We start from the raw sequence: 26,679 nt of genomic DNA, 5'->3' as shown, positions 1-26,679 counted from the left end.
AGCTCTGAATTGAAAAGTGGTGAGAGAGTGATAATGATATGCAGAGCAAATGAGTCCAGCTAAAGTCTTTATAAACACAAAGAATCTTGGAGGGAGGGAGGCAGAAGGGGTGAGGATGGCGGAGTGGGGCAGGGGTATGTTGGGGTGAAGTTGGCCTGAATAAAGCAGAAACAGAGAGAAAGCTTCCTAGAATCTCTCACATTATTTCAGTCAAAAAGTTTTGACCTTCCGGATTCATGAGACGTATGTGCAAACGCTCACACGAGCACTCAAGCGCAAACAGACAAAGTAAAAGTAAAACCTTGGGCAACCGTCGTGTCCTCTTCCCTGTTTATCCAAGGTGGAGCTCAGAGTGTGTTAAATGACCTTTATTGTCCCTCGCTGCTGAATGAGCACCAGCTAAAGTTTCCCTCCTCTCTGTCAATCACGCGGGCAGGAACCAACACATACAGTAACCGTTGCTCCGCCTGTTTGTTTCAGTCACTCTCTGTCTGACTTGTTCAACTCTTGATGTAATTCAGCATAAACACAGGACATGTGGCTGTTTTAAAACATGAATTCCCATCTCACTGCTGCCTTTCCTCACGGTCCCATATCAACAGCCTCCTGTTTTACTGCAAAACCTTTCAACCTGAGTCATTATAGCCCAGGGCCAGTAATGGTATACAGTTACACCCCCACTGCTCTGTAATAAAGTTTTCTTCAGGGATAAATACCAAGGCAGAGTAATGTGGGTCTACATGAAATGGCCCAATCCAGGCGCTGAGAAGCAGCACAGATAATTCAAGAAGTTTACAAGTTTATATTATAAAAGAATGTGTTTTACATTAAACAACTTTAAAACAATCTCTTACATGCAAAGGGTTAAGAAGGTGAAACCACCTCTCTGTGTGCTGCTGTATCAAATGTCATATTCCCCAAATCTCACTGTTGCTGTAACAAAGAAACTCTCCACTCCCCCCCTCCACCTTCACATTGAATTTCATTCTACAGTGTTGTTAAGGTCACAGGTCCCGCCCACCGGATGCTCTGATTGGATGTTGTCCCTCTTGGGATATTCAATCAGACACCTTGCTCGGAGCTGTGATTGGACACAGCCGGTGCAGTTATGCAAATGAGCACCTGGTGGCGCCTGCTGGACGGGCTGCAGAGCTTTGGACTGAGGTTGGAGCAACACAGCCAAGGCTTAGATTCAGTATAGGGGCCGAGGCGCAGGGACCTTGGACGATCTCTAGCTCGTATTTTATATTTTCCCTCTTTGTCGACAAGTTTTGAAAAACTATTCCTCCCAAGAGCGTCAAGTGAGTCTGGCTGCGGGTGTGCTATCGACCGGGGCGTTCAGCAAGTGCGGAGTATTTTGTTGTTCTCTGAGTTTTTGACAGAAGTCGTTCACTGAGCGCAACAGCAGTGCTCCGGGGCTCAGTTTGGATTATTCAGTGAGCGCGTGTTGTTCAGGGCAAAAAAAAAAAAAAATCACAGCTTCACCTTGTTTCACACAGACTTCATCTGAAAGTCTGGATCGCTGTCAAAGAGCTCTTCTGCGTGTCTTTTAGGTAAGTACTGACAAACTCTTTTAAATCCTCCGCGCGTTTCTTTCTCGCGCACTCTATACTCCATAATAAGCCGCTGTAATAATATTGCAGTGGATATTTCCAGCTGTCTGTCTGTGTGTCTGTCTGCCTCTCACTCTGTGGTTTGGCGTCTGTGAGTCTCGGTGTGAGGCTGGCACGGCAGCCCTGGACTCTGGCCACGGGCTGTTGGGAAGCGCATATGAGGTGTAACGTTGCGCCCCGGGGCTCTGCACGTTTGTGTGTGGCAGATACATTGCGGCGTTTACGTAGCTGAAATATTCCGACAGTGTATATCATAGTCGAGTCTTATTCCAAACTGTGCAGCTCGACATCTTGATAAATGTGTGTCCTTGGCAGCAGAGAAAGCATTATGCACAGCCCTCATTTGTGCTATGACTATTGCTTTCACATTGTTTATATTCACTTTGTGTTTTCTAAATGGACTTTTATTTCTTCCACCCTGGAAGTTGTCACCAGTCACAGCCTCCTCCACAACCTGTTTAACTCATTCTTCGGCAGCTTTACCTCGCACCTCATTCGCAAAAACCTCACAAGTTAAACAAAAGTAATTCTACTTGGCATGTCCCCAGCTTTAAAACTGCGGCAGCCCTGATGGATGGCTCAGTAAAATGTGTAATGTTTCAAATGACCCCCACACATCCAGGTGGTGGTCATCACACCGATCATTAACCCTGAGACCTCACAGCAGCACAGGTGACCTCCAGTGAGACCATCAGCTCCGGTTTCGTTCACCTCTGGCCCTCAACATGAGGTGATGGTTGTTCTGGGAGTGAGCGAGTCACCAGAACCAAACCTAATCAGTAAAGGCCTGGCACCAGAAGGGGAGAATGTTTCACTCTCCGGGGGATGAGCTTGCCAGAGGGTTTGGACTTTGAACAGGATATAGATGTTTTGTTTTCGTGAGCCAGAAGGAAGAGGTGGTGAGAATGACTCAAATCATGTGGTATAAAAAAAAAAATGGCTTCTCATCTTTTCCAAGAGCAGGAAAGTTATGCTCAAAAACTGCACATTTCAGCCTCCTGCCTGTTTATTTGTGTGTGGCAGAGAGAGAGACAGCAGGAGAAAGGTGACAATGTGGGTGTGATTGCAGGTGTTTCTGTCGCCTGCTTGTTCCTGTGTGTTTGTGCATGCATTCTGTGCTTGCAGGGAGGTGGAGGTGGCCTGATGTAGGAGTGAACAATGGGCTTCAGTGGGTGTGCAGTGCAGCGGGCAGTCACCTTTCCCACCACATGAAAACGGTACGTGTGGGTGGTTTGAGCGCTGGGGGACTGAGCAGGCGGACTGGAGGAGGCGTAGCTCTGGTCGACCGTTGGGAGGAGGAGGTTGAAGGTTGGTGTGGCTCAGTGTGCTATTTGCCAGAAAATAGAGAGGCAATAAAATGCAAATTTCTTTTTTTTTTTTCTCGCTGTACCTCCCTCTTAGTAGCAAAGGCATAAAGAGAGGAGGAGCAGTCAGTGTTGGTATACAGTCCCTCACTCACGGCAAGCACTGCTCTGCTGGATCCCTGTCTAATGGGCATCTGGCTAATTCTCCCAGAGCGTCCCTCGAGAGCCATTGGCCTTGCATAGTTGCTTTTTATCAGCTGTACAGTCCAGCAGAGGAGACGCAGAATATATTAAATGGTTGGATAGACCAGTTATGTGAGTATAACTGTGAATGCACACACTTGGGGAAACAGGTTTTTTTTTTTTTTTGTGATTTGTCTTTATCATGACAGGTTAAGGAGAAAATGGCGCTAATTGCATAATATGATTTGTGGAGAAATATGCACAGAGCAAAGTCATTTGTCTGATAGTGTCAGTGAAATGGCTGCTGTACTTTGTTTTGTTTCCGTCTTTAGAGATTTTAAGAATCAGCAACGAGACTGTTGGAAAGCTGCTTTTAATGCACCAAACAAGATAAAACATGAACTGAGGTTTTGTTGTTTATAACTGTTGTGTTATGATTGAAAACACAGAGATGCCTGCCTGCGTGCAAGCTCACACACACACACACACACACACACACACACACACACACACACACACACACACACACACACACAAACACACACAGAAGTAGGGTTTGGTGTCCAACAGTGGGAGCACTGGTTTGTGCAGGCTGGTTGATCATTGACCTCAGTCTGTTGTCCTTTATCTGCCTCATTGTTTTGGTGGGAGCCAGTGCTTTTTGACTTTGTCCTTGTGTTTCTGGTTGTTGACCATTCTGAAAAGACTTTTAGCAGGTGGATACGAATTCAAACTCCAAAGGCAAATCCTGCACAATGGCCGGACTGCATGTTTTGCACAGTTGCCTGGTTTTAATAGCAGTGTGGCTAATGTGGCTAGTTAACCACATGAGAAAACACAATGATGATACTGGGGGTTTTCAATCCAAAGAAACGGTCTTTCATGTGACTTCTCTCACAGCAATCGTGTTAGGCAGCAACTCCTCTAAATTCTGTGTTTGGTCGTAATTGGCTCCCGACAGACTGAGCGGGAACCTCAAGGCCACAGGAAGAATTCATTTAAGTCCAAAGACATGGCACGGTTACTTGCCTCCCTTCTACACCGTTCCCTTCTAATCGGAAATGAAACCAATTGAAGGCAGGACTCCACTGTCCACCCTGTTTTCCTAAACCAATTTCCCCTAAAGTCTAGACAGCTGGACTTTTCAATTGCATTTGCCGTATGTGTGGTCACGTGCAGAGCGAGTCTGACGTGACCGTCGGAGAAACAAATTCATCCTGTAATGGGCGGTGACACTTCAAAGCGGAATCCAGTGCTTTCTTGGGCTCTAGTTGTCAGTGGGCTCTCGAATCTCTTATTTGATTTCCTCTCCATGAATCTCCAAAGTCCCACCTTCTTTCAGATCAGCCATCCCCACCCCTCCAGCCGGCCTTCATCCCCCTTCTCAGCATCCCACCCTGACATCCACCCTACCTTTTGATCCCCTAATTGATCATTCTGGCAATCTGTCTCTCTCTCTCTACATCTAACATGGAGCACAGATTCTCCTTCTTCATCTTCTATCTTCCCATTCCCTTTGAAGCAGCACGAGATGTTCCATTTATTCTGCTCCCTCCTTCCTCTGCTCGTCCATCTCATCCTCAGCCTCCCTTCTCCTACCGTCCCTGTGAGCGACCTCATTCATCTGTTTGCTCTTGCCAGTCATGGTTGCCCTGCTTAGATAGCAATGTTGCTGTGTAGATGTAAGCAAACTTGGCTGCTTCAAAGACTTTGCCACAGTCTCTTATCAAGGTATCTCAGACCATGGCTTCATGCTTCATTTTACCCAGGGAACCAAAATAAATGTTTCTGCATACGTCAAAATTAAAGGCGGCTTTTTTTTGAGGTGATAATACGTATATGATATAATTTATCAACTACCAGCATGTGGCAAAGTGTTTTTTTGTTGTTGTTTTTTTTTACAGGAAAAAAGTACAAAAATATGGAGGTTTGCAAGTAATCCTCTCTAATCTATAATTTCTCAACTGCAATAAATATTTTTTGACTCAGAAATACTAAAATACTTTAATTAAAAGACGACTGATGGACTTGATGGAGCATTTATAGAAAGTGATCAACATTCAAGCGTCAGAACCAGAGATATCGTTTTTCTTTATTCCATGCATTCTTACTTTTTGTCTAAACCTGCTGCCCACATTACCCACAATGCAACTTGTCCGCCAACATTTTAGTTGGAGATTCTGCATGTTATGCTAGTAGTTGCTAATGCAGCCTGGAGCCGGTTGCCTCAAGCAAAGATGAGGAGCGGGCTACGGAGGTTGGTGAGCTCACTTCTTTGTAACTCCACACCCCCACAGGTTTTTTTTTTTTTCTTTTTTCATTTTCAAATTTGTGGTCTTCAACCAGCATTGCCTCCAGTGACATCACTTGAGGCATTTATCAGAGTTTGTGCAGCTCCCTCTGGAGCCGCAAAAGACTTCACACAACTGTTTCCACATGTGCAGCAGTGCTCCTCCGGACCAGTAAACAGACTTTACTATAAAATCGGTGAAACTCCCCTTTTTAAAATCTTATGATGTTAATGGTAATGATCAAATTAGAAAAAAGACAATGCTTCAGTGCTAAATGCTGAAGCCTGTGAGCCGAAACCAACCGTGAATCATGTCATGTTCCTTCACATGTCTCTCCAGCAACTGGCAGTCGGAGTTATCGCTTCTGGAAAAAGAAGACAACCCCTATGAAAGATGGAAACTCACAAACCTAAAAGCCAGTGTGCGCTCTGTTCTCTCCCTCTTTTTCTTTATCTTCAGTTTTTTTTTTCATCTCCGTTCAATTCCTCACACTGTGGTGGTGTTTTCGGCGAAGTTGCCAGCACACGCCGTGACTCTTGTGGCTCAGTATACCCACTAATAATTACTAATAGCTCCTGGCAAAGTAAGTGCTTTTGAAACCTCGGAACATGGAAGAAAACTGTGTTCAACATCAAATGTTACTTTCTTCTTCATTATGTCTTCTCTTCTCGTATGATGAATTTGAGTTGTAACGACATCCACAGTGAGTGGGGCGGACCTGTCTGTCTTTCTCTCAAAGGGGTTTAGAGGGGCACATTAGCATCAGGAAACAGTTGCGTGATGTGTAATTTAGCTGTTTTCAGGAGGCTTTTTTTCTGCTGAGAGGGAGGGGGAGGACTGCAAATGTGATAAAGGTATCAGCCTGTGCCCGAGGCTTTTAGCAGGGACGAATTGTGTGTGTATGTGTGTGTGTGTGTGTTTATATGTGTGACTGGGGTTTTAGCAAATCCCAGACTTTATATTAGTCAGGTTGCCACAAATTTTGGATCCTAATTAGCTTTTTCTTGTGAGTGTATTCTTTTGTTTGCCTGCTGCAGTAGCTCAACCTCAAACAGCTCAAAGACGTCTGAAAAGATTTTCTCTGTGCTCAGCTGTCATTCATTAGGAATGAGAAAAAGACATCTGTTGGAGGGTTGTGTTAGGCCAGACTTTTTTCTCACTTTGACTCAAAATGCTGAGTCTCGCTGAACTCATTCCCGTTTGACCTGATCTCTCTGGTTTTTCTTTCTGCTGTGTTCTGTTTCTCTTCAGGCCATCCCTCCTTCCCTCCATCCCTCTTTCCCCCTCTCTGTTTCAATAGCTGCTCACTGGATGAATAATTCTCACCCTCCTGCGGGCAAAGAGTTGCCTTTGTCCCACGCTTGCTCTGTCATTCTGAGTCTCTCCGTTCAAATACCAGAGGGAATTTTCCTCCACCATGGCATTCTTCTGTCTGTCTGCGGCCGTTTTCTCTCTGCCCATTGTGAGAGTAGCACCGTGCCGTCACATGCCTCTCCTTTCTCCTTTCACCTCATCCTCCCCTCTGCCTCTCACTTGTTCTCTGACAGGTGGCAGTGAGACTGTGCAAATTGAATTCGGGGAATTGGCTGCCATCACACTGCAGCCCTAAAACAGCCTCGGTGTCAAACTAGAACCAGAGATCCACATAGTGCACTCTGCTGCCATGCTGTCATATTAACATGCTAATGCTACCACATACCCACTAGATTCTCATTATGATTTTTACACCCACGCTCCAACTAAGGTCAAACTCAGAATTAATCTTCACTCACTGCAGCGCTGAAGCAGATAACTTGAGTATAGGAGAGAAAGGTCTCTCAAAACTTGTTTTCACTAGAAAGTGAAATGACACTCCTCTCATTCCAGTTGAATTATATACAGAGAGAGGAGGGAAAAAAAAGCCGAGGACAGTCTCACGACGTGTCCTGACATGTATGAAGTTTCAAGCCCCGAGAACCAAAAAGTGTTCCAGTTTCAGTCAGTCAAAACCAGTTCCCCAAAAGAAATTATAACACACACTGTTCTGGTGTTTTTCCCTTTGCGTGTGTTGCACAGAGAGAGGACTCAGTTGATTCGCATGGCAGCCGACTCTGTTTAGATCATGTTGACTGGCAGAGGTGCCAACAAGGCCTTCACTTTTTGGTGTTTTTGTCATGCTCTCCGTTCTTTGTCATATTTCAGCTTTCACAGAACGTCTCTTCTTTTGTTTTATTTTAGTACACTCTTAGTTGTTCTGCATATGCGAAAGGCAATGCACCTCCTTCTGGGTCATGTGTTGTTGCTGTTATGTGCCTCTTCAGGCTTATTTCCTTTTGATTGCTTTTACAGATGCCATAATATTGTAGCAGAATGATGCAGGCGTAATTAAAAAACAGTCCAGACTAAATATTGTTTGTACTGCAGGCTTGTAGCTACATGAACAAAATCTGGGCAAACCTGGTTGCTTTGTGTTTTTAATTTGCAGCTCACTAATTCTTGTGATGATTGATAGAACCTTTTTTTTTTGCGAAAAATCAACAAACTTTTAATTGGAAGAAAGGTTGGACATATGAGCTGTCAAACATTCAATTTATCAGGAAAAATAACAGTGACATTGCTCTCAGAGGACGGAGACATTGTGGCGCAGGCTGCAGAAAAGGCTCGGGGTAAACGTGTTCCCCAGAAAACCAATTAGACAACTAGACCTATATAGTTTGTGAAGGCAAAACCCTGATGTATGCATTTATTATTGTGGATCATTTGTTAGATTCAGTCTGTTGAAACCTGTTAATGAGGATGGACCAGGAAATGGAGCCTGACCATTACTAGATGTTTTGAGGCTGATACAAATATCACATATGTGAGAGATGAAAGAACCTTATAAAGATACGTGGGCTGATATTCGTTTCTCATGAGAATTTCTTAAATAGGTTTATTAAAGTTATGTGACCAGAATACGTACTAAGCAGGTCATTTTACAGCTGAAAAATAAACTTTCCGTACTTGCTGATGAGCTACACAACGGAGACATTCATTCTAAGTTGCCAAAAACCTTTTTTGCATTGATGCGCTGCAATTTCTTGTCATAATTGGCCATAAGTATACAGTATATACTGATGCTGATATGTCTGTGATGCTGATCCTAAACTCTACCAGGAACCACTGAACAAATGTGCACAATATGATCAATATGGCCTCCTCCCACTCTGGCACACAAAACTGCCCACCTCCATCGGACTCTTAAATAAATGGCTTTTGAAGTAGTTTTTGGTTTGGTGCTACCTTGTGCTTTTGAAGGCACTGTGGTCTTGGATACATTGATATTCTGTGTATTATACACATTTAATGTGTGATTTAATCTAGTTTAGATGTGTGTCTTTTTTGGCTGTAATGTAATGTAATGTAAAACCACCTCAACAAATCAAGCTCCTACCACAAGAGTAAAAATCTTTGAATTTTGGCAATGTTTCCTGATCAGCCCACCACTCCAACACCCAACAAAACAACAAACAAGAAACCAAAAGAAATTGTGTGTCTGGCTACAAGCATAATCCTTTGTCCCTACACTTACAAATAGGCTTGTGTGGCTGCTGTTGATGAGGGCATTCTTCACTTGCCAGACCAACCTGTGGTAATCAGTCACCATTTGTCTCTGTCCGCCATGCAGATATGCTGAGCAATGCTGCAACTGGTACGGACTGAGGGGACGAGTGGACCTGCTCCCAAGTATAAAGTAGGCAGCGAAAGGGGAAAAGATGGAAGTTTCAATCCTTAGTTATGATTGATTTCAATTTTTATAGCTGCATGCTAATGAACCCAACTTCGTTACATTCGTTTTTTTTTTTACCAGTTTTTCTTTCATTCTTTCTTTCTTTTTTTGGTCTATCATCGAGCCACGGCTATGGTCCCTCTGCTATCACCACTGTTATAGCTTGTGAATTAGATTTGTTATGAGCTATATTGTTGCACAGCACTGCTTTATTACACTGCTCTGATGTGTCTGCCACCAGGAAATTGTGTTTTGAATTGGGTATTTTTGTGGAAGCTGAGCTGTCATAATGAGTCATTCGATGTTAAGCGCAAGCAAAGTATTCCAGGAAACATGTTCTTATTTTACAATCCCCTTACCATGCTTTCTTTATCATGATTCACCACCTCCTGGAGTCATACGTCAGTCAGATGCTGCACTTTCTCCTTTTCTCGTTGCTGCTGTTTAATTTGTTTTTCTGACTCGGCCGCTGTCGCTGTCTCCTCCGTCAACTCTCATTACCTTGTTTAAGTGACTCATCCATCCTTCCCTCCTGCTTCCTCAACCTGCGGTACAAATTCAACAAAATCAGATTCCACAGTCGTGACTAGCACTTCCTCGTATGGATGAATACTGTGACACACGGATGTATAATTTGATGACCAGTCTATGACCAACACTTGCAGCTAACAGAGGGGCACAACGTCTTCACTTCACCCTCCGTTACTGTAGGTATTTTTAGAATTGGTCTGTATTTTCAGTTTCAAGTGCAAATGTCTTCAGCCTGTCTCAAACCTCTTAGTTTACATCCTCCCTAGCTGAGGGGCAGTTGCTGCTGCTGTTGTTTCCCTGCTTAGAGTAAAGAGAATATTACACTGAGTGATATTTTAATATTTAACCAAAGTAAGCTGTAGGCAGTAATTTCAAGATGAGAATAGAAGAAACCCCCTCAACAGATTTGCGCAGGCAGGAAACTTATGCCTTCCCCTGGAGTGGGTCTTCAGTAGAAACAAGGAAACAGTGGCCCCGCAGGGATCAGCATTTCACTCACACCATCTCTGAGTCACACAGAACCAAGCTTGTTTGTTCAAAAGCCATCCCAGGACCTTGTTTCTCACACTTCAAAGTGCTGTGAAGATTGAAGATTAATTCGCACTTCCTTCTTTCTAGGACACATAGGGTAGCGGTGTGTACGACCTGGCCAACTTCCTCACACACTAATGGAAATCCAAAACAAAGAGCTCACTACTCCCCGTCTCCCCAGTGGCCATTAGTCACGTCTAACTGAGGCAGTGTGTTACTCTATCCGGCCATGATTGGAGACTTCACACGTGGTCTGTGTATGGAACAAGAACAACGTAAAAGAATCAAGGCTGAGAGGTGTTGTGTATGTTGTAAATCACGTTTATTACATTATTGCTGACGTTTTCCAAAAGCAAACTACACATTTTTATATAAGTTATCAACACATGGTAATGCAAATGAGAGCAAGGGATGTTTTTAGCTATGGAAGCAGTGTGGCTCAAGGTCCAGACTGAAATACCTCGACTACTACTGGATGGATTGCCATGAAATTTCAAACAGATGTTCCTGCTCCCCAGAGGATGAACTGTAGTGAATCTGGTGATCCCCTGACTTTTCCTGTAGTGCCACCATGAACTTCACGTGTGGTTTTGAGAGAAATATCTCAAAAGCTGTTGAATGGATCACCATGAAGTGTGGTACAGACATTCTTGTTGCCTTCACGGTAACATTGACAAAATCTTAATTAATCCAGTATTTTAGTTTTTTGACCAAATACTTGCAACACTAATGACATTCCCAACATCCTCAGCTATGTTAGCATGCTAACACTCTAATCTACGTTGGTGAACATGCCAAACATCAGCATGTAATCACTGGGAGCAAGTTAGCATGATGACGTTAGCATTTAGCTCATAGTACTGCTACACCTAAATACAGCCTCCATATAGATGCTAACATGGCTGTAAACTCAATTATTTTACTTTTAACCAACAGTTGTTCTCCATACATTGTCTAGCAATGCAGTTAATATGAAATTGCAGATATAAAACATACTCATGACAGCTGTCCATCACAGTAAACATGATTAGAAGATATCAATGTACAAGAAGATGAGAGAAGGGGCTGGTTTCTCACACAGCAACTCTCATTCAACAGCACTTCATTTGTAAATTGGCTGCTGAGAATTTCTGGATTCAGATGGTTTGTTTTGCAAAGGTAAAACTGGGATAATAAGCAAACACAGCCACTGTAAAATGCAGAAATGTGAATTTTTCATCATTCCTTAGAATGCTGCTCAGGAGCTCTGTTAAGTCTCAGATTTTGATAATGTGACTGTGACAGGGGAAAAAAGTGGACTTCATATCGACTGTGATTGATTACCTCTCTTAGGTCCCGAGCCTCTGTGAGCTGATTTTCATATTGCACTGACACATTGAAACTAATGTCTTTCGGGAAGGGAGGAAATCCCAAAAAAGCCTCTAAGTTAAGATATGCTTTGGAAATTGCTCAGCAGTGATGTAAAGCATGCACACTTTCAGTAAACGAGACAGAAACTGCAAAACTACCTGAGCAATCCTTTAGGTCACTGTACTGACATTTGGACTGGCTCTATTATACAACTGGAAAGAACAACGAATGCTAACATATGGTTCCAACACGAGGGCCTCTCTAGAAAAGACGCTAACCAGTGCCAAGGCAGTCTTACCATTTTTTTTTTTTTTTTACTGAAGCAATCTAATTATAGAGACTCTGGCAAGCTATCTCTAATGATGCAATGGCTGCTAACTAAAAAAGTTATCCTGTGTGTCTCTCTGCTCTCGACTCTGTCTCTCTTGTCAGTTGTGTTTCGTTCTGTGGGACAGAAACAGCAGCTGCTCATAAGTATTCATTAGTCCTGCTCATGGATTAGCTGAGACAAAATGTGAGAGAGTAGTTTGAGCTCCACACTGCGCTGCCTCCTCCAGAACACAGCGGGCCCTTCTCCCTCTCTATGAGCACTAACCACAGCTGTTCAACAACACTTGACTTTTCCAACAACAATGTTCTCGGATGGCGGCGGGTTAGGGTTAGAGTTTGTTCCTGCTCGCCGAAAACATTTGTCTGCTTTTCTTCCGGGTTTGTCATGTCTTTCTGTGGTGAGTTAGATTAAAGTTTGTTTCCCTTTCCCCCCCCCTCACTGACAAACAGCGATGAAACGCTGTCGAGGATAGTGTTTGTTGACATCGTGGTGGTTGTTATGGTGATTGTCTTGGAATTGTGGCCCCAGTCATCCGCTTCTCAGCTCTGATTTTGCACACGCAGCTTAGTCCCGTAAGCTCCATATTTCACCATTTTGTCATCTGGCATATGTACACACGTACTTACTCATTTGGAGGACTTGGGTGTTTTTCTGCAAAGAAAAAAAAAAAAAAAGGTGTCAGCCTCTCTTTCTCTCTCTGTTTCTCTGCCCTCTTGGAACACATGCACCATGGATCGGTTGTGTTGCGTCTCCCATTCAGGACAGCTGCACAGGCTGGCTATTCCTAAGATCTCCTCTATGCCCACATTCGCACCCCATGTGCCCATGCATACACACACTGTGAGGCCATAAGTCACCCTCTCTGCACCGCCTCCCTCCTCCCAAAGACACACACACACACATGTACCCGTGTCATCGCTGCTCTTGTTCCACCGTCTCCGCCATGTTGTGCTGCCTGAACTAACTATTATATTCACTCTGTTTCCATACATTCTCCCTCCCCGGTTGACCTCCCCCCCATCCTCCGATCTTCTGTCACTACAGCTGTGTGTCAGCTGTCGGCCTGTCGCAGTCTAGTCAGAGATGAATCTGAAACACAGAGGGTCTACAGGGAAGACAGCCTGGCCCCTCTGTCTCCCCCAGCTGTCACTCCCACTTCAGACTTCCACTTATCATGAAGTTTCTTTCCATCGTCTTGCTCACCACTGGAAGTCTTCCCCAGATACGTTCAAAAGTAAAATATGCACAAGGGACAGAGCTATGAAATGTGCAGATTTTTTTTCCTTTATAATTCACATATTCATTTGGTGAAATTAAGCTGGTGTTGTCAGACAAAAAGCACAGAAGATTTTTTGGAAGAAAGCTTCGAGTATTATGTCATTTTGAAACTCTGTTGCCAGTTTATTATGTACCAGCTATGAGATAATGAGATCTTCAGCAGACTTGCAGTAAATTCAAGCTTCATTAAGGTCGTAATGTTCAGGTTTTAGAGTTAATGATTCACTTGTATGATCAATTTGGAGGCTGTAATTCCACATATTTTGTCTACCCCTTTTGTATTGATGAGGGTTAACTAAATATTACACCTCTCAACACCTCTCTGTACAGCACAACACAATTCAACCGCATCACAAACCACAGCCCTCCAAAATGATCGTAAAGTTGAATAAACAACAAAAACTGAAGCCTTGTAGGATTTACTGCTTTTACTGTTATATTAGACTGCATTAGTTTTAGCAGATGTACAGAATAAACTCACAACTGACTGTAGGTGTTTTGGCAAAGCTCGAATCTTTCAAGGATCTTAAGTCACTTAACAACACATACAAAACGTCTGCGATGCGGTGTTAAAAGCAAGTCATTTACTTTGTGCTACACTAGCACAAACCGTGTTTGCATCCCCTTTAACTCAAAAATACTTTGACATCTGTCCTTCTCTTCTCTGGCACTCATTGGTTTTCATCTCTCCAATCTTACTGCTTCATCTGTTTGTTATTTATTCCAAAGAAGTATCTCTAACTGGGTGCTCCAAATATGCTTCGCCCTATTAGGGAAAAGTAGGTTTGAAATCAGTAATTTGGAGAAATGATTGGTATTTCAAATACAGAAGGAATAAAATTATCTGGGAGTAAATGGGGCCGGCTAATTATACCATCTTCAATTACCAAGCTGTTTGTACCCTTTCTAAAGGCAGCAAAGTATTATTGTATCACGGCATTCGCCTGCCAGAGACGAAAACAAATTAGCTTGTGAACGTGGCCTTTGTTTTGTGGCTTTGTGCTCGCTCCTCTGGGGTCCGGCCTGAGCTGGGCATGCATAACGTTGAGAAACAAATGACTGAGACATGCTACGTGCCTTGGACTAAGAGGATTTGATACAGAGAGTTGAGTTATTGATAGAGATGTTGAGTTTGTGAGCTCAGCGGGCTCAGGCTACAGCTGCATGAGTAAATGTTTCATGTGTGAAAATGAAATTAATTGTGTTTTTATGGTGGTCGGTTCAGTTTCAACAGCCACAGACAAGAATCCTAAAGTGGATCCAGACCTAAAATATCTCTCTCTTTCTGTGACAGGTATGCCTGTGGTCGTCAGCGTGTCTCCGGACAGGTAACCAGGTGTGTTGCTGCTGTCATGGCCTCGCCTTCCCTGCGGCTGTTTCCTGTCACTGTGCTCACAGTCCTGGTGGCACTGGTGTCGTCTTCAGAGGAACATGAGTGGCACTTTAACCCAGGTAGGATGTCAAGTCAAGAGAACATCTAAATTGTGATAGATAAATTGTGCGTTTTTTCTTCTTTTTTTTTTTTCTGTTTTTGTTGTTTTTTTCGCCCACCCCCCAAAAAAAACTGCCTTGTCTGAAACAGCTTGTCACATTTCAAAGTTGTTTTTTTACTGCCACAAACTCAGACATGATTGCATTTTCAAACCCCTCACTCCCTTCCTCCTGTCCACGGGCGCAGCGATCGTCTGTCCTGTGGCTCTGACATTCCCCTCACATTCTCAGATCCGTAAGGCTCATTCTCCGTCCGCTATCAACAGGCTATCCTGTGTCCTCTCCCTGTCTGCCAGCCGGTCGTGTGTAATAGGAGAACGAGATAGCTGGGCAGCCCCCCCCCCCCCCCCCCCCCCCCCTCTCCTCCTACCCTGGCTCGTCAAGATTGCTAATGCACAGGCAGCTCGTGAAAGTGTCAGTCAAAATGTCGGGGAAAGGGAACGCATGAGGGGTCAGTTAATGTGAGCCAACCAGGTATAACCAGAAGAGACTGTGTGCAGCGTGGTCAACCCTCTGCTGCAGCAGCCAGACTGTGAAAGAGAGCAAGGATGTTTTTGTGACTATTGTTTTAATTATATGCTGATTCTGTAGTCTATGAATGATTCCTGAGAGCCCAAAGTTACATCTTGAAATGGCTTCTTTTTTTTTTTTTTTTTAATCCATTAAACTGTTCAAAACCCAAATATATTCAGTTTTTGATGTTATGATACTCAGCAGAAAAAAAGCAGATCCTCACATTTGGGAAACTGGAATTAGTGAATGTTCAGCGTTTTTGCTTGACGAATGACTTAAATGACTGAATTAAAGCGGAAACCGCTGATCAACTAATTGACCAGTTGACTGACAAAAAAAGTGTATTGGCAATGCTGTCATGCTATCTGTCGGTTTGTTGATCTGAAAGATCTCAATAAGTATTGGATGGATAGATGGGAGATGTGGTGAGTTTGATGATGGTAATAACACAGCTGATCCTTTAACATTTTGTCTAGTGCCGACATCAGGTCAAAATTTCAGTTTGTCCAAATATCTGTGAAAGTGACAGCATGCTCATCAAGCCCAGTTGTACTTTGTGTTTAGTGCTAATTACCAAATTCCAGCTTGCTAATACACTTAATTACAATGATGAACATGGCAAATGCTCTACCAACTGAACTTCAGCATGTTAGCATTGTCATTGTGAGCTTGTTAGCATTCTGAGATTAGCATTTAGATAGATAGATACTTTATTTATCCCCTATGGGAAAGCTCATTGTTGATAATAATAATAACAGTTAATAATAAATAAATGAACTCAGCTCAAAGTGCTGCTGTGCACAGCCTCACAGAGCCAATAGCATGGCTGGTTTTTGCTGCTTCTCCTTATCTAATGTGATTGTAAACTGAATATTTTAGGTTTTTGGGCTGTTGAACAAGTGATTTGAAGACGTCACCTTGGGCTCAAGGAGTTTGAGATTGTGACTAATTATGAGCAAGTGCTTATTCAAAAAATAACTGCCAGATTAACAACAAATAATAGACATAGTTGTTAGTTATAGCCCTAACAGAAATTCTTGTGGAGTAATTGTCTGCTGAGTGATCTGCAGATTTATGGACCGTGCGTGTCTGCACTAAATGAAACTGGGATTTGTAGCTGGATCGATTGAAAAACAAACAGTTGGAGATAGATGGACGGACTTTTCCACACACACACATACAAACACAGACACCCACACATTTTATCTTGTAGAAAGAACTGAATCAAGTTTGATAGTTTGAGTAGAAATGTTTTGATACGTGGGCTAAAGTTTCATGAAAAATGAAAAACAAAAAACAGGAGGTGAAAGCAGAGGACACACCGAGAGAGAGAGAGAGAGAGAGAGAGAGAGAGAGAGAGAGAGAGAGAGAGAGAGAGAGAGAGAGAGAGAGAGAGAGAGAGAGAGAGAGAGAGAGAGAGAGAGAGAGAGAGAGAGAGAGAGAGAGAGAGAGAGAGAGAGAGAGAGAGAGAGAGAGAGAGAGAGAGAGAGAGAGAGAGAGAGAGAGAGAGAGAGAGAGAGAGGCAAAGATTGCGGGGTGTTGACTGGCAATGTGTGTTGATGATGATGGTGTAATGAAATGGGCACCTGTCCGCAGGGTACGGATGAACTGTGTATATATGTGTGTCTGCTGCACCCGTCGGGGTTTTTAGGGTTTGTCATCCAGCCCAACATTCCTGTCCGCTGACTCAATGACAGAAACTGAGTTAGACGCTCACCCCCACCCCTGCCTCTTTCTGTCACCCTCAGCTTCCCGTCCATATCACTGTCAGTACCCCTTTCCACTTTATCACTACCCAACCCCTCCCTCAGCCTCTCACCTCCCCCTCCACCACCTCCTCCTCATGACTGGCTTCAGAGTGGATGGCTGGGTCGTTGGGTAATCCCTTCCTGGGACCATGCTATCTGGATCATTTGATAATGCTGCCGCTGGAGCCCAGTCAGCACAGATATTCGAGACCTGTCTGTGTTCTTGAGTTCGCCCTTCGTTTCTTTCTCTCTTTTGTTCTCTTCCTGTAAATCCCCAAGCAGTGGTAACTGGAACAGGGTCTGTGCAGGTTCGCTGGAGTCCCGAGGAGGTGGCTTTGTGTGGGATGGAAAGCTAGATGGAAGGACAAATGGACAAAAAAAAACAGGACTGGTATAACCTCAGAGGAGGAAGGTCATCGGGTCTCACAGGGCCACTTTATGGAATATGAGCATGCCAATTAAGATGCATATAATTATTAATGACTGTCTTTGATGTTGTCAGTTTTGAGAGGACAAAGGGGAATTAGTGGAATAAGTGATGCAAAACACTGCTATTTAGTTTCACATGACAGATGGACCCTGAGAGATTCTGTCCCAAATTTCAGCAAAGTGGAACAAATGATTGTAGAGTTTGGTATTTTTCTCCCTCTACTGTGTCTGTGTGGGTTATGAAGCATGAAGTCCGGAAGTTTTCACAGAGATGACATAACAACATTATGCTCCGTGACCAATGATGGCTGCTGACACTCTAATGGAAATATTAAATTTCTCCTGGACATGTGCTCCATACAAATGAGAGTGTTACTCATGTCTTTATCCGGCCTCTGTCCCTCTCTCTTTCCCTCAATCCTCCCCTACAGCTCAGTGTCGTTACGCCCTGGGGATGGAGGATGGCACCATCCCAGACTCTGACATCACTGCCTCCAGCGCCTGGTCAGACTCCACTGAGGCCAAACATGGAAGGTAGGAAAGTGTGTTTGTGTGTGTGTGTGTGTGTGTGTGTGTGTGTGCGCGCCCAGGCTGGAAAGTATCCAATTATGTAACTTTCATTACTGTAATCAAACAGCTTTCCTGTACACACACATACCTACATTAAAGACTAACTTAACACAAAGCTGTAGAACAGTGTTTCACTGTTCACACCCAGCAATACTGATCACTCAGTTGCACCTGTAACCACACCCACTAGTGATGTCATAGTGTACTGACACACCCTGGAGTACACTTCTACATCACTGCAGCGAGGTGAAAAAGTGAAACCACTGTAGTTAAACCAAAACTGAAGATTATCAGCTGGTGATAAGTTGCCGTATTAAAGATTTGCAGAGCCTACAGCTTTGTGATGATATTGATGATATTTCATGCACTAGACAGAAGCAGCATTTTGTAGATGGATAGATTTCACAAATTATTTCTTGTATAACATATTTTATCCTGGCAGTCATTGGTTTGTTGTCGTGAGATAAACCAGTGCAGGCTGCACACACGACCATGTAAAGACATTTTTTTTTAAAACAACAAATTTCTAAAACAGCAAAATGATCAGCTTCAATGGAAAATGTATATTATTGGATGTTAATGGGTTAAAACCTGCACCACAACAGGTGTAGCCTTTTCAATCTGGTTTGTCCTACTTTTTTTTTTTAAGTCATTGTTACAAAGAAAACATAATCACCAGTTTGAGTGGCTGCACTGAATGGGATGATTGGTTGCTGCTTGATAGGGCAAATTTAATTACCTGGCCCCAGACATCTGAATCACCGCCTGCATCTCAGATTTGTTCAGCAGTTTCATATAATGAATAAGGCGTCATTTGGTCTGATTAATCGGGCTGTATTATCAGTCTTTGCATTAAAACCGTGAGGGTCACAATGTCACATTGGCCATTGCACTTGACTAGTAATTATGTAACTGTTTAGTTAGAGTGACCTTTTTAAAAGAGCTACTGTTGTGTCAGCTGACTGTAACAGTAAGTAACAGCACTGTTACAGGAATAAGATATTCTCGTGCTCATCCACATGTCACTGTGGACTGATGTGTTTGTCTGCATGCCTTTTTTTTCCCAGCGTGTTGGCACCATGCTAAAGTAATTCGTCAGAGGTCTATTAGATTATGACAGAAGATGATAGTGTGTGTCTTTCTAAAACCCACTGGGTAATTATATTACCACCTTGTCTGTCTGGCAGCAAGGTCAGAGTCATGAGAGGCAAAACATGCTACAGCCATGTGTACGGGCCTTCGCAGGATCACGTGTGTGTGTGTGTGTGTGTGTGTGTTCATTTGTCTCCATTGGTCTGTTTGGCTGGCTCTCTTGGCTGAGTGTCTATCCATGTGGAAATGATTATTAGCCCTAGCTCTTTTTAAGATACACCGGGGAGACACTGAGACAGAAAGAGAGAAAACAGAGAAAGCAGCTGACAGTGAGAAAAAAGAAAACAAGTGAGAGGTGGATCGCAGCTATGGTGTGGTGACAGTCGGAGAGGAATTAATTTGAAAACAGGGATTGAAGGAGGGTGTTGTGTTAAGGGAGGGAGTGAGGGATACAGATCTAGTAGGTATTATTTTTTTTCATGGCTGTTCTTACTCGGTGGGCAGTGATATATCAGCACGTTGGTGTGAGGGAGTGGCGCAAAGATGGAGGGAACTGAAAACAAGGAGAGAGGAATGAATCATTGGCTGGTATTTTAGTTAGGAAGCAAAAGAGGGACAGAGAGAAATAGGAGAAAGAGTGAGGCACTTGGCAGAGCAGTTTGCCGTAATGTTAATCCCGCTGGCTGGTGCACGTCGGACTGAACTCTGCCCAGCCACATTCCTCCTTTCTCCCTCCTCATCCCTCCGTCTCCCGCCGCCTCCCTCCATCACAGGACACTCTGAGGAGCTCTGATGTGTTGATATCATCTCGCGGTTTCCGGCTGCATGATCTCACCCATCAAGTGGAGAACAGGATGGATTGAAATATTAGCTCCACTGTCAGCGTGACCGAGTTGATATAGTGATTTGTTTTGGCGGTCTGAGCAGCAGCTTTCATTTTGGGAGAAGCCCCGCAGCGGTCAGAGCATGGTTGTGGCCTGGCGTCTGTTGCAAAGCTCCTCGAAACGAGTCACACACACACACACACACACACACACACACACACATAGACACACAGCCAACTTTGTGGTCTTCATGTGGCCAATATGTGGTGGTAGTATGTACTTTTCTTCTCAGACTGGATTGAAGAAGGTCACATCGAGTGAAAATCTTTTAGTGGTGCATGTGTGTGGTCGTAGCGGGCCTGAGGAGCTGCGAGTAAAGATCCTGACGTTACACACCAGACCTTGTTGTGAGGTTTGAAGAATGTGAAAGAGCTAGTCATTTCCACTCCTGCTCCTTTCTTCTCTCTTTCTCTTCTTGTTCACGAGCCTAATGCGTTCCCTGCATTTTCCATGTGCCTGCAGTCTCTCTCTCTCTCGCTCTCCCTCTCTCTATTACCTACGGCGTGTCTTTAGCCAGGTTTCTGTATCGCTGCATTTCTCGGTTTCAGACAACATTGCCTCATTTATGTGAATTTTTGGCTGCCATGGAATCCAATATGTATGTTGGTGGAGGAGAGTCGGACTGTTTGTATTGAATTCTCACTTGTACCTCTGCATGCTGCCAGCACTGTGGGTTTTGATGTAGTCAGTGTTGTTGCGGGTGTGTTTGTGAATGTTTGGGTATGGACCTGGGATTTAGTGAGCTTTCTCTGTTGGGTTTTTATTTTAAAAATGTCGTTGTTAGTTTTTCTCAATTTGTTATTTCACAGTATCAACCACCTTCTCTCTCTCTGCTTGTTTGTTTCTCTCAGGTTGAGTACTGGAGAGGGGGATGGAGCGTGGTGTCCTGCAGGAGCCGTTTTCCCCAGTGGATCAGAATACCTTCAGGTCGGATACTCAGTTTACTCCGCTCTGATTTGTTGTCATAATAATTATCATAATCAAAATTATGTACCTACGACCACAACTGACGCTTACTAACTAACATGATACATCTTGTTTGTTTAATCTGTGCGGAAAGTGTTTTGTGCGCCACCTTTTGACAGAGCAAGGCGAGCTGTTTCCCTGTGTTTTGATAATGTATTATCTGTCTCTCGTAGATTGACCTGCACAAACTCCACTTCCTGGCTCTGGTTGGTACCCAGGGTCGTCACGCCGACGGGCACGGCCAGGAGTTTGCTCGCAGCTATCGGCTCCGCTACTCTCGAGACGGAGTGAAATGGATCACCTGGAGGGACCGCTGGAGCCAGGAAGTAAGAAAGAGTTATTTACAACAGAGCTGGAGCCCGCTGTCTCGTCTCGTGTGCACACAAATGAAGGGAAGTGATAGTTTGAATGTTATTCAATGAGCTTGGAACCTTGGAACTTAACCTAAGGAAAATGAGGTATCCGTTACTGATAGGAAACAGCTCATTATCCTGTGGCTGCTGAGTATAAACGTTGTGTTATTATTCATCTGCATTTGATCCATTATTTATTTAGAAGTGGAGCAGTGTCTGTTCAGGCTACAGAAGCAGCCTTCACTGCTGGATTTTTTCAACACCATCTGATGAAAACCTTAACCCTGTTCAGATAGAAGCACCTCCTGTTGTGCTTCAGTTCTGCACTGTATTTTGTACCACTACTACATGAAATGATGGAAATACAGACCGCAGACGACCAGTGTTTTTAGAGAAGTAGATATGATTTCAGGAGACTGCTACACAACAAACATTCAGATATTGCAAGCCCATGTAAATCTTTTAGATAAAAGCTGCTCCTACAAAAAACTGTTCCTGAAGCTCTCACTCGAAAAGTCTGTCAATCTTGACACCTTTGTGTATTAAAGAAGAAGTTCAGTCAGTTCATTTGTGCTCTTCTTAGATTAACAGATTTTGAAGACACACTCTGAATAAAAAGTCAGAGCCTTCAGGCGAGATTATTCAACCTTGCAGATAAGGTGGGAGACGGGCGATGTAAATGTGTGATTGAATATTTGTATCTCTCTCCCCTAGGTGGTGTCCGGTAATGAGAACACCTATGATATCGTGCTGAAAGACCTGGGCCCCCCCATCGTCGCCCGCATGGTGCGCTTCTACCCCCTGGCTGACCGGGTAATGAGTGTTTGCCTTCGGGTGGAACTCTACGGTTGCGTATGGGACGGTAAGCGTGTGTTGCCGTTGCTGCTTTTTTTTGCCTACTTAGGTATTCATTTTGTCTGTGTATTCTGAGGCATGCCCTCCAGAGCTTGATAAATCAGATCACATTTCATATGGTAAAGGTAAATGAGTTCGCTATCATCCTAGATTTACTTCTGTATCAGATAGGAAACGGGGGGGATTTGTTCGATGATAATTATTATGAGTGTGCGTGCGTGTTTTCGCCATACATCCCTTGCATCGATTTGAGGTATTGCATCAAATTTACATCCTCAGTGGGATTTGCCTGGATAAAATAAGTCACACAGTAATAAATGGTGTTGGTCTCCATGTTTCCTGAAGCACAACACTGACTAACTGAGTATTTATGACTGGCTCAACTTCTCTCCTGCCCCATCCACCTCCCTCAGACAGGCTGCACTGGGCTGCCTGTAAATCAGAGCTGTCGCCAAGTCAAGCCCCCCTTCCACGGTCTGTGTCTTCAGTGAAGACCACCTCTAAAAAATATGCTCTCATTTTGATTCTGAGGCAGTGCAGCTCCACAAGCCAGACATTATCGAGTATCTACAGAATGTCAAGTTTTACATAGTCAGTCTCTGATCTCACCTCGTATCAGATCATGTGGCGGCACGGCGTCTTCCCTGTGTTTATTGTTCTACATTTGAGATGGACCTTCATGACCCTCACACACCCCCACGCAGGTGCATGAGATGCACATCTGAGTGGATAACCACATCCTGAGACACTCATTGGTGTGAAAAACAGAGCATACTGCACAAATACTGTAAATCCTATGTGAAGTATTGTTTATTATGGGTAGCAGAGCGGCGGGGCTGTAGTCTGTGTTGCTGACGTCACCTCAGTTCTCTGGGACTGGGCTGATTAGCTGTGTATTGGCGGGTAGAGGCTTAAGTTTCGCTGCTAATGGTGGCTTGGACAGCACAGGTTTGAGCAGTGGACCTCTACGTTTGTTTTACTACTTAGAAAGCAGCTGTAGCCATTTCCCCCGCGGCAGTGATTACTGTTGAATCTTGGCTCAGTCAACATGTAGTTGCGCATGATTAAAATTAAAAGCTTTACAAATTAAAGATGCCTCACATGCAGCTGGTGCACGTGTGTATCTTTTAACAGAAAACTACAAAAAGCATGTTTTAGTCCAACACTCAGATGGTTAATGTTGAATATTTTCTGTCACTCAGACGGGTTGAAGGCTTACACAGCTCCAGTGGGTCACGTCATGCAGCTGCCTGGCATGTCTGTCTACCTAAACGACTCCACCTATGATGGGAGCACTGAGCAAGGGTAAGATTTTCAGCCGCACTAAGGCTTCTTTACTATTTTTCATTTTTATGTATGAGTAAGCATCTAATTTCCATAGATTCCCATAAACTGCCCTTTTTGGATTTCGTTTTCATGGAAATGTACAGACACCACAGCCTCGGCAAAACGATTACGATAAAGATTCACAAGTGTTACAACACTGTGGAGTGAAATGTGCCTCGATCAATGGAATTCCAAAAGCTTCTCCCCAGCTCTCATCACATGTTACCACTGAGGAGGGGTCTCAGCCAAATCCTTTCTTGACTTAGTTTATTCTGGGGTCCGCCTAATCGAAAGGGAATGACATTCATTTTTTTTTTTCTTTTAGTTGCTCAGGGATTTGAGGCGTGTTTCCTGGCTGTAATGTTTTGGCAGCGAGCAAAGTGGGGTGAACTAGGAATTTGTGGGGAGGGTGGGTGGGGGGGTTTATGGGGGCTGTGGTTAATGGGGCTGAAATGTTTTGCTAGCAGGTGAGCTAACAATTTTGATGTAATCCAGATGTATTTGTAGCAGATGTGTGTGTGTGTGTGTGTGTGTGTGTGTGTGTGTGTGTGTGTGTGTAAGGGAGAAACTCAAAGGGCTGGGAGCAAGGGGATCTATTAGGGGATCCTGTTGTGTTGCTTTACTTGTACTGAGGTCTGTGTGTGTGTGTGTGTGTGTGTGTGTGTGTGTGTGTGTCTGTGGTGCGTGCGCCAGCTTGCTTGAATGTGCATCTATGTATATATGCTTATTTATGCATCTTTGCATGCTGGCTCATGAATGTCTTTAGAAATAGAAAGTGACAAGCAGTCTGCAGCAGTGTCCAGCATTATTTCTGCACAGAGCTAAATGTTAACCTGTACAGTGCTGTGTGTGTGTGTGTGTGTGTGTGTGTGTGTGTGTGTGTGTGTGTGTGTGTGTGTGTGTGTGCAGGATGCAGTTTGGAGGTCTGGGTCAGCTGTGTGACGGTGTCCTTGGTGGAGATGACTTCATACAAACTAAGGAGCTGAGGGTGTGGCCTGGGTACGACTACCTGGGCTGGAGCCGGGAAGCCCTTGGGCAAGGCAGCGTGGACATTGAGTTCCACTTTGAGAAACCACGTGTCTTCCACAACATGCAGGTAGGCGGTGAACGTTGGTGTTTGAGTCTGATGGTGCATGTGTTGCTGAACGTGAGAGGGTTATGCAGGACGTTGTTATTCCTCTGGCATTGCGCTGCCTGTAAATCAGAGATGTCATCGTGGCTAAAAGCCCCGGTTCATGGTCTGGGTCTTGGTCTTCAGGGAGACCATCTTTCTAAAATCTGGATTTTTAGGCAGGAGATGATACTGAATCTACAGAGCGCACAAGTTTTATGCACATTCTCTTTTATCCCATCCTACATCAGATCTTTTTTGTGTCTTTCCTGTGTTGCTGTGTGTAAATGAATGTGAGAGAGAACATCCTTCTCCCATTGGACTCTCTCTTTTCAGCACAGTAACTCAGGAACCGTACAAAGGGCCTCCTCATAGCCTTTGTATGTAAGACACATACTCCACATTATAACTGCAAGGTTCCACATTCAATTTCAGCTGGGGGCTTTAGCTGCATGTCATACATTGTATCCTAAATCACCATGTTTCCTGTCTGTATCTTAACAGTTAAAAAAGTCACAAAAACGCCAAAAACTAATTTAAAAAAAACAGAGCAGTAATGGAAACTTTCCTCGCTTGTTCCCGCTTTAGTGTAACTGATCTGATTAGATTTTGGAGCACCTTGATGCATAAATCTGCATAGTAATACTGATTTTATGCAACTTTACTCCTTATGAAAAGACAATGAAGATGACAAAGAACACTTTGTTCATTAATACATTGATTTGGTTAATTAATTATCTCATTAGCACAAGACAAGCATGTCATTGTGTTTATGGCAGGACATTAAGCTGATTGTTTCTTTTTGCATGAAATTCCTGTGGCTCCAACCAGTGTGTAAACTTTTAAAATGAACCTCCAATTGCACGGTTACGTTTGTTTATCCCTTTTCTTTCCTGTTATCTGGAATAACTTTTTTAATCTGCCATCTCACCAGAATGTAGCTTTGCAGCCATTTAATTAGTTTTAATGTGCCATTGTTTATCATGGGATAGTGCATCTGTGCCCAGATCTCTGGGTGCCACCGAGTTGCATCACAGTCTGTTTGTGCATCTGCGTAGCTTTTGGGGTTAGTATGTGGAGCAGCGGAGGGGATGATAATATGAAGCAACCCAGTTTGAGTTATAACTGTGTTGTCTCGTTGGACGTGGTTTGGTATGTCGGTTTGGGTGTGACTCACTCTAAACATGTGTATACGGAACAGCACGAATCCCCAGTGTTATAAAATGACATGTTTTAGAAGCCTGGTTTTGACTGAGATCCAAAATTTCTGTTTGTTCTCTCTCTCTCTCTCTCTCTCTCTCTCTCTCTCTCTCTGTTTTTTTTCTTCACATATTCGTTATTATTATTCCAGCGTTTCTCAGTTACCTTTTTAAAATCTTTCCCAGCGGTATTCCAAGTGTTTTTCCTAGGCTTATCCTGTTTTTCTTGCCTTTTCCCCAGTGGTTTTCCCACACTAACCTCAGCTGACATGCATTGTTATTCTGGCTTGGCACGGCGGATATGTCAGACACACAGGTCAAATAAATAAAGAATGGGAACCTGAACCTCATTCTAGCCCGACTTGTCTCTGCAGGTCAGAGTTCCTTAACCTGTGTCTAATCACTTCCAAGGGGAAATCTGCTCTTTGACCCTTTGTCGGTCATAGCCGCCACTTCCTACAAGACTTGTAACAGACAGACTGGGGACTCACTCTGATCGTTTTTTGTAAAGATCCAGTTCTGTCCTTTGGGAATTTATGCAGAACTTTACTTTGTAAGCGCATGTGAAAGATGAGGCAACTAAACAAAAAGATCAGAGGGAATTCATAATGTAGGTTAGATTTATGATGAAACAAGCGAAACATAATGAATGCAATGTTACGCTCCCAAATTAAGCTTAGTGCAGGTCACTGGAGCTGTATTCCCTGAAGGAGTAGTGAATTACCTGGGTTCTGTTGACTTATTAGACCCCCACCACCAACAAAAACACACCCCATTTTGTCCCTTTCCAGATAGAATCAGTTACATGTCGACTCAGCATCTGGTGCAGCTTTTCTTCCTGCATCTAGTGTGTGTGTGTGTGTGTGTGTGTGTGTGTGTGTGTTCACGCGCATGCATTAACATGTGGATGAGGTTAGAGTGGCTGTCCCTGCAATAAGTGCTAAGTTAATAGCTAGCCTGTCAGAGCACCCTTTGCACCACC

General features: G+C 43.7%; 1 protein-coding gene across 5 annotated transcripts in view; it reads left to right on the top strand.

Annotated features, from left to right (window-relative positions):
* The first annotated feature begins 1,153 nt into the window (after positions 1–1,153).
* Positions 1,154–26,679, top strand: part of ddr1 (discoidin domain receptor tyrosine kinase 1) — a 39,544-nt gene continuing 14,018 nt past the window's right edge. For 2 of the 5 annotated variants that reach the window (XM_056380192.1, XM_056380188.1), the window contains exons 1-8: positions 3,101–3,232; positions 14,455–14,612; positions 17,773–17,875; positions 20,739–20,814; positions 21,027–21,179; positions 21,921–22,068; positions 23,264–23,366; positions 24,297–24,483. In XM_056380192.1, the coding sequence (XP_056236167.1) occupies positions 3,231–3,232; positions 14,455–14,612; positions 17,773–17,875; positions 20,739–20,814; positions 21,027–21,179; positions 21,921–22,068; positions 23,264–23,366; positions 24,297–24,483 (930 nt within the window). In that variant the 5' untranslated portion in view covers positions 3,101–3,230. Of the gene's footprint in view, positions 1,554–3,099; positions 3,233–14,454; positions 14,613–17,772; positions 17,876–20,738; positions 20,815–21,026; positions 21,180–21,920; positions 22,069–23,263; positions 23,367–24,296; positions 24,484–26,679 lie in introns of those variants that run through there. The other 3 variants (XM_056380191.1, XM_056380189.1, XM_056380190.1) reach the window with 3 other exon arrangements.

The sequence above is a fragment of the Seriola aureovittata genome, chromosome 7 (genome assembly GCF_021018895.1).
Source record: "Seriola aureovittata isolate HTS-2021-v1 ecotype China chromosome 7, ASM2101889v1, whole genome shotgun sequence".
Classification (NCBI taxonomy): Eukaryota; Metazoa; Chordata; class Actinopteri; order Carangiformes; family Carangidae; genus Seriola; species Seriola aureovittata.
The sequence above is the reverse complement of the archived record's forward strand: the minus strand, read 5'-3'. Positions and strand labels throughout refer to the sequence as shown.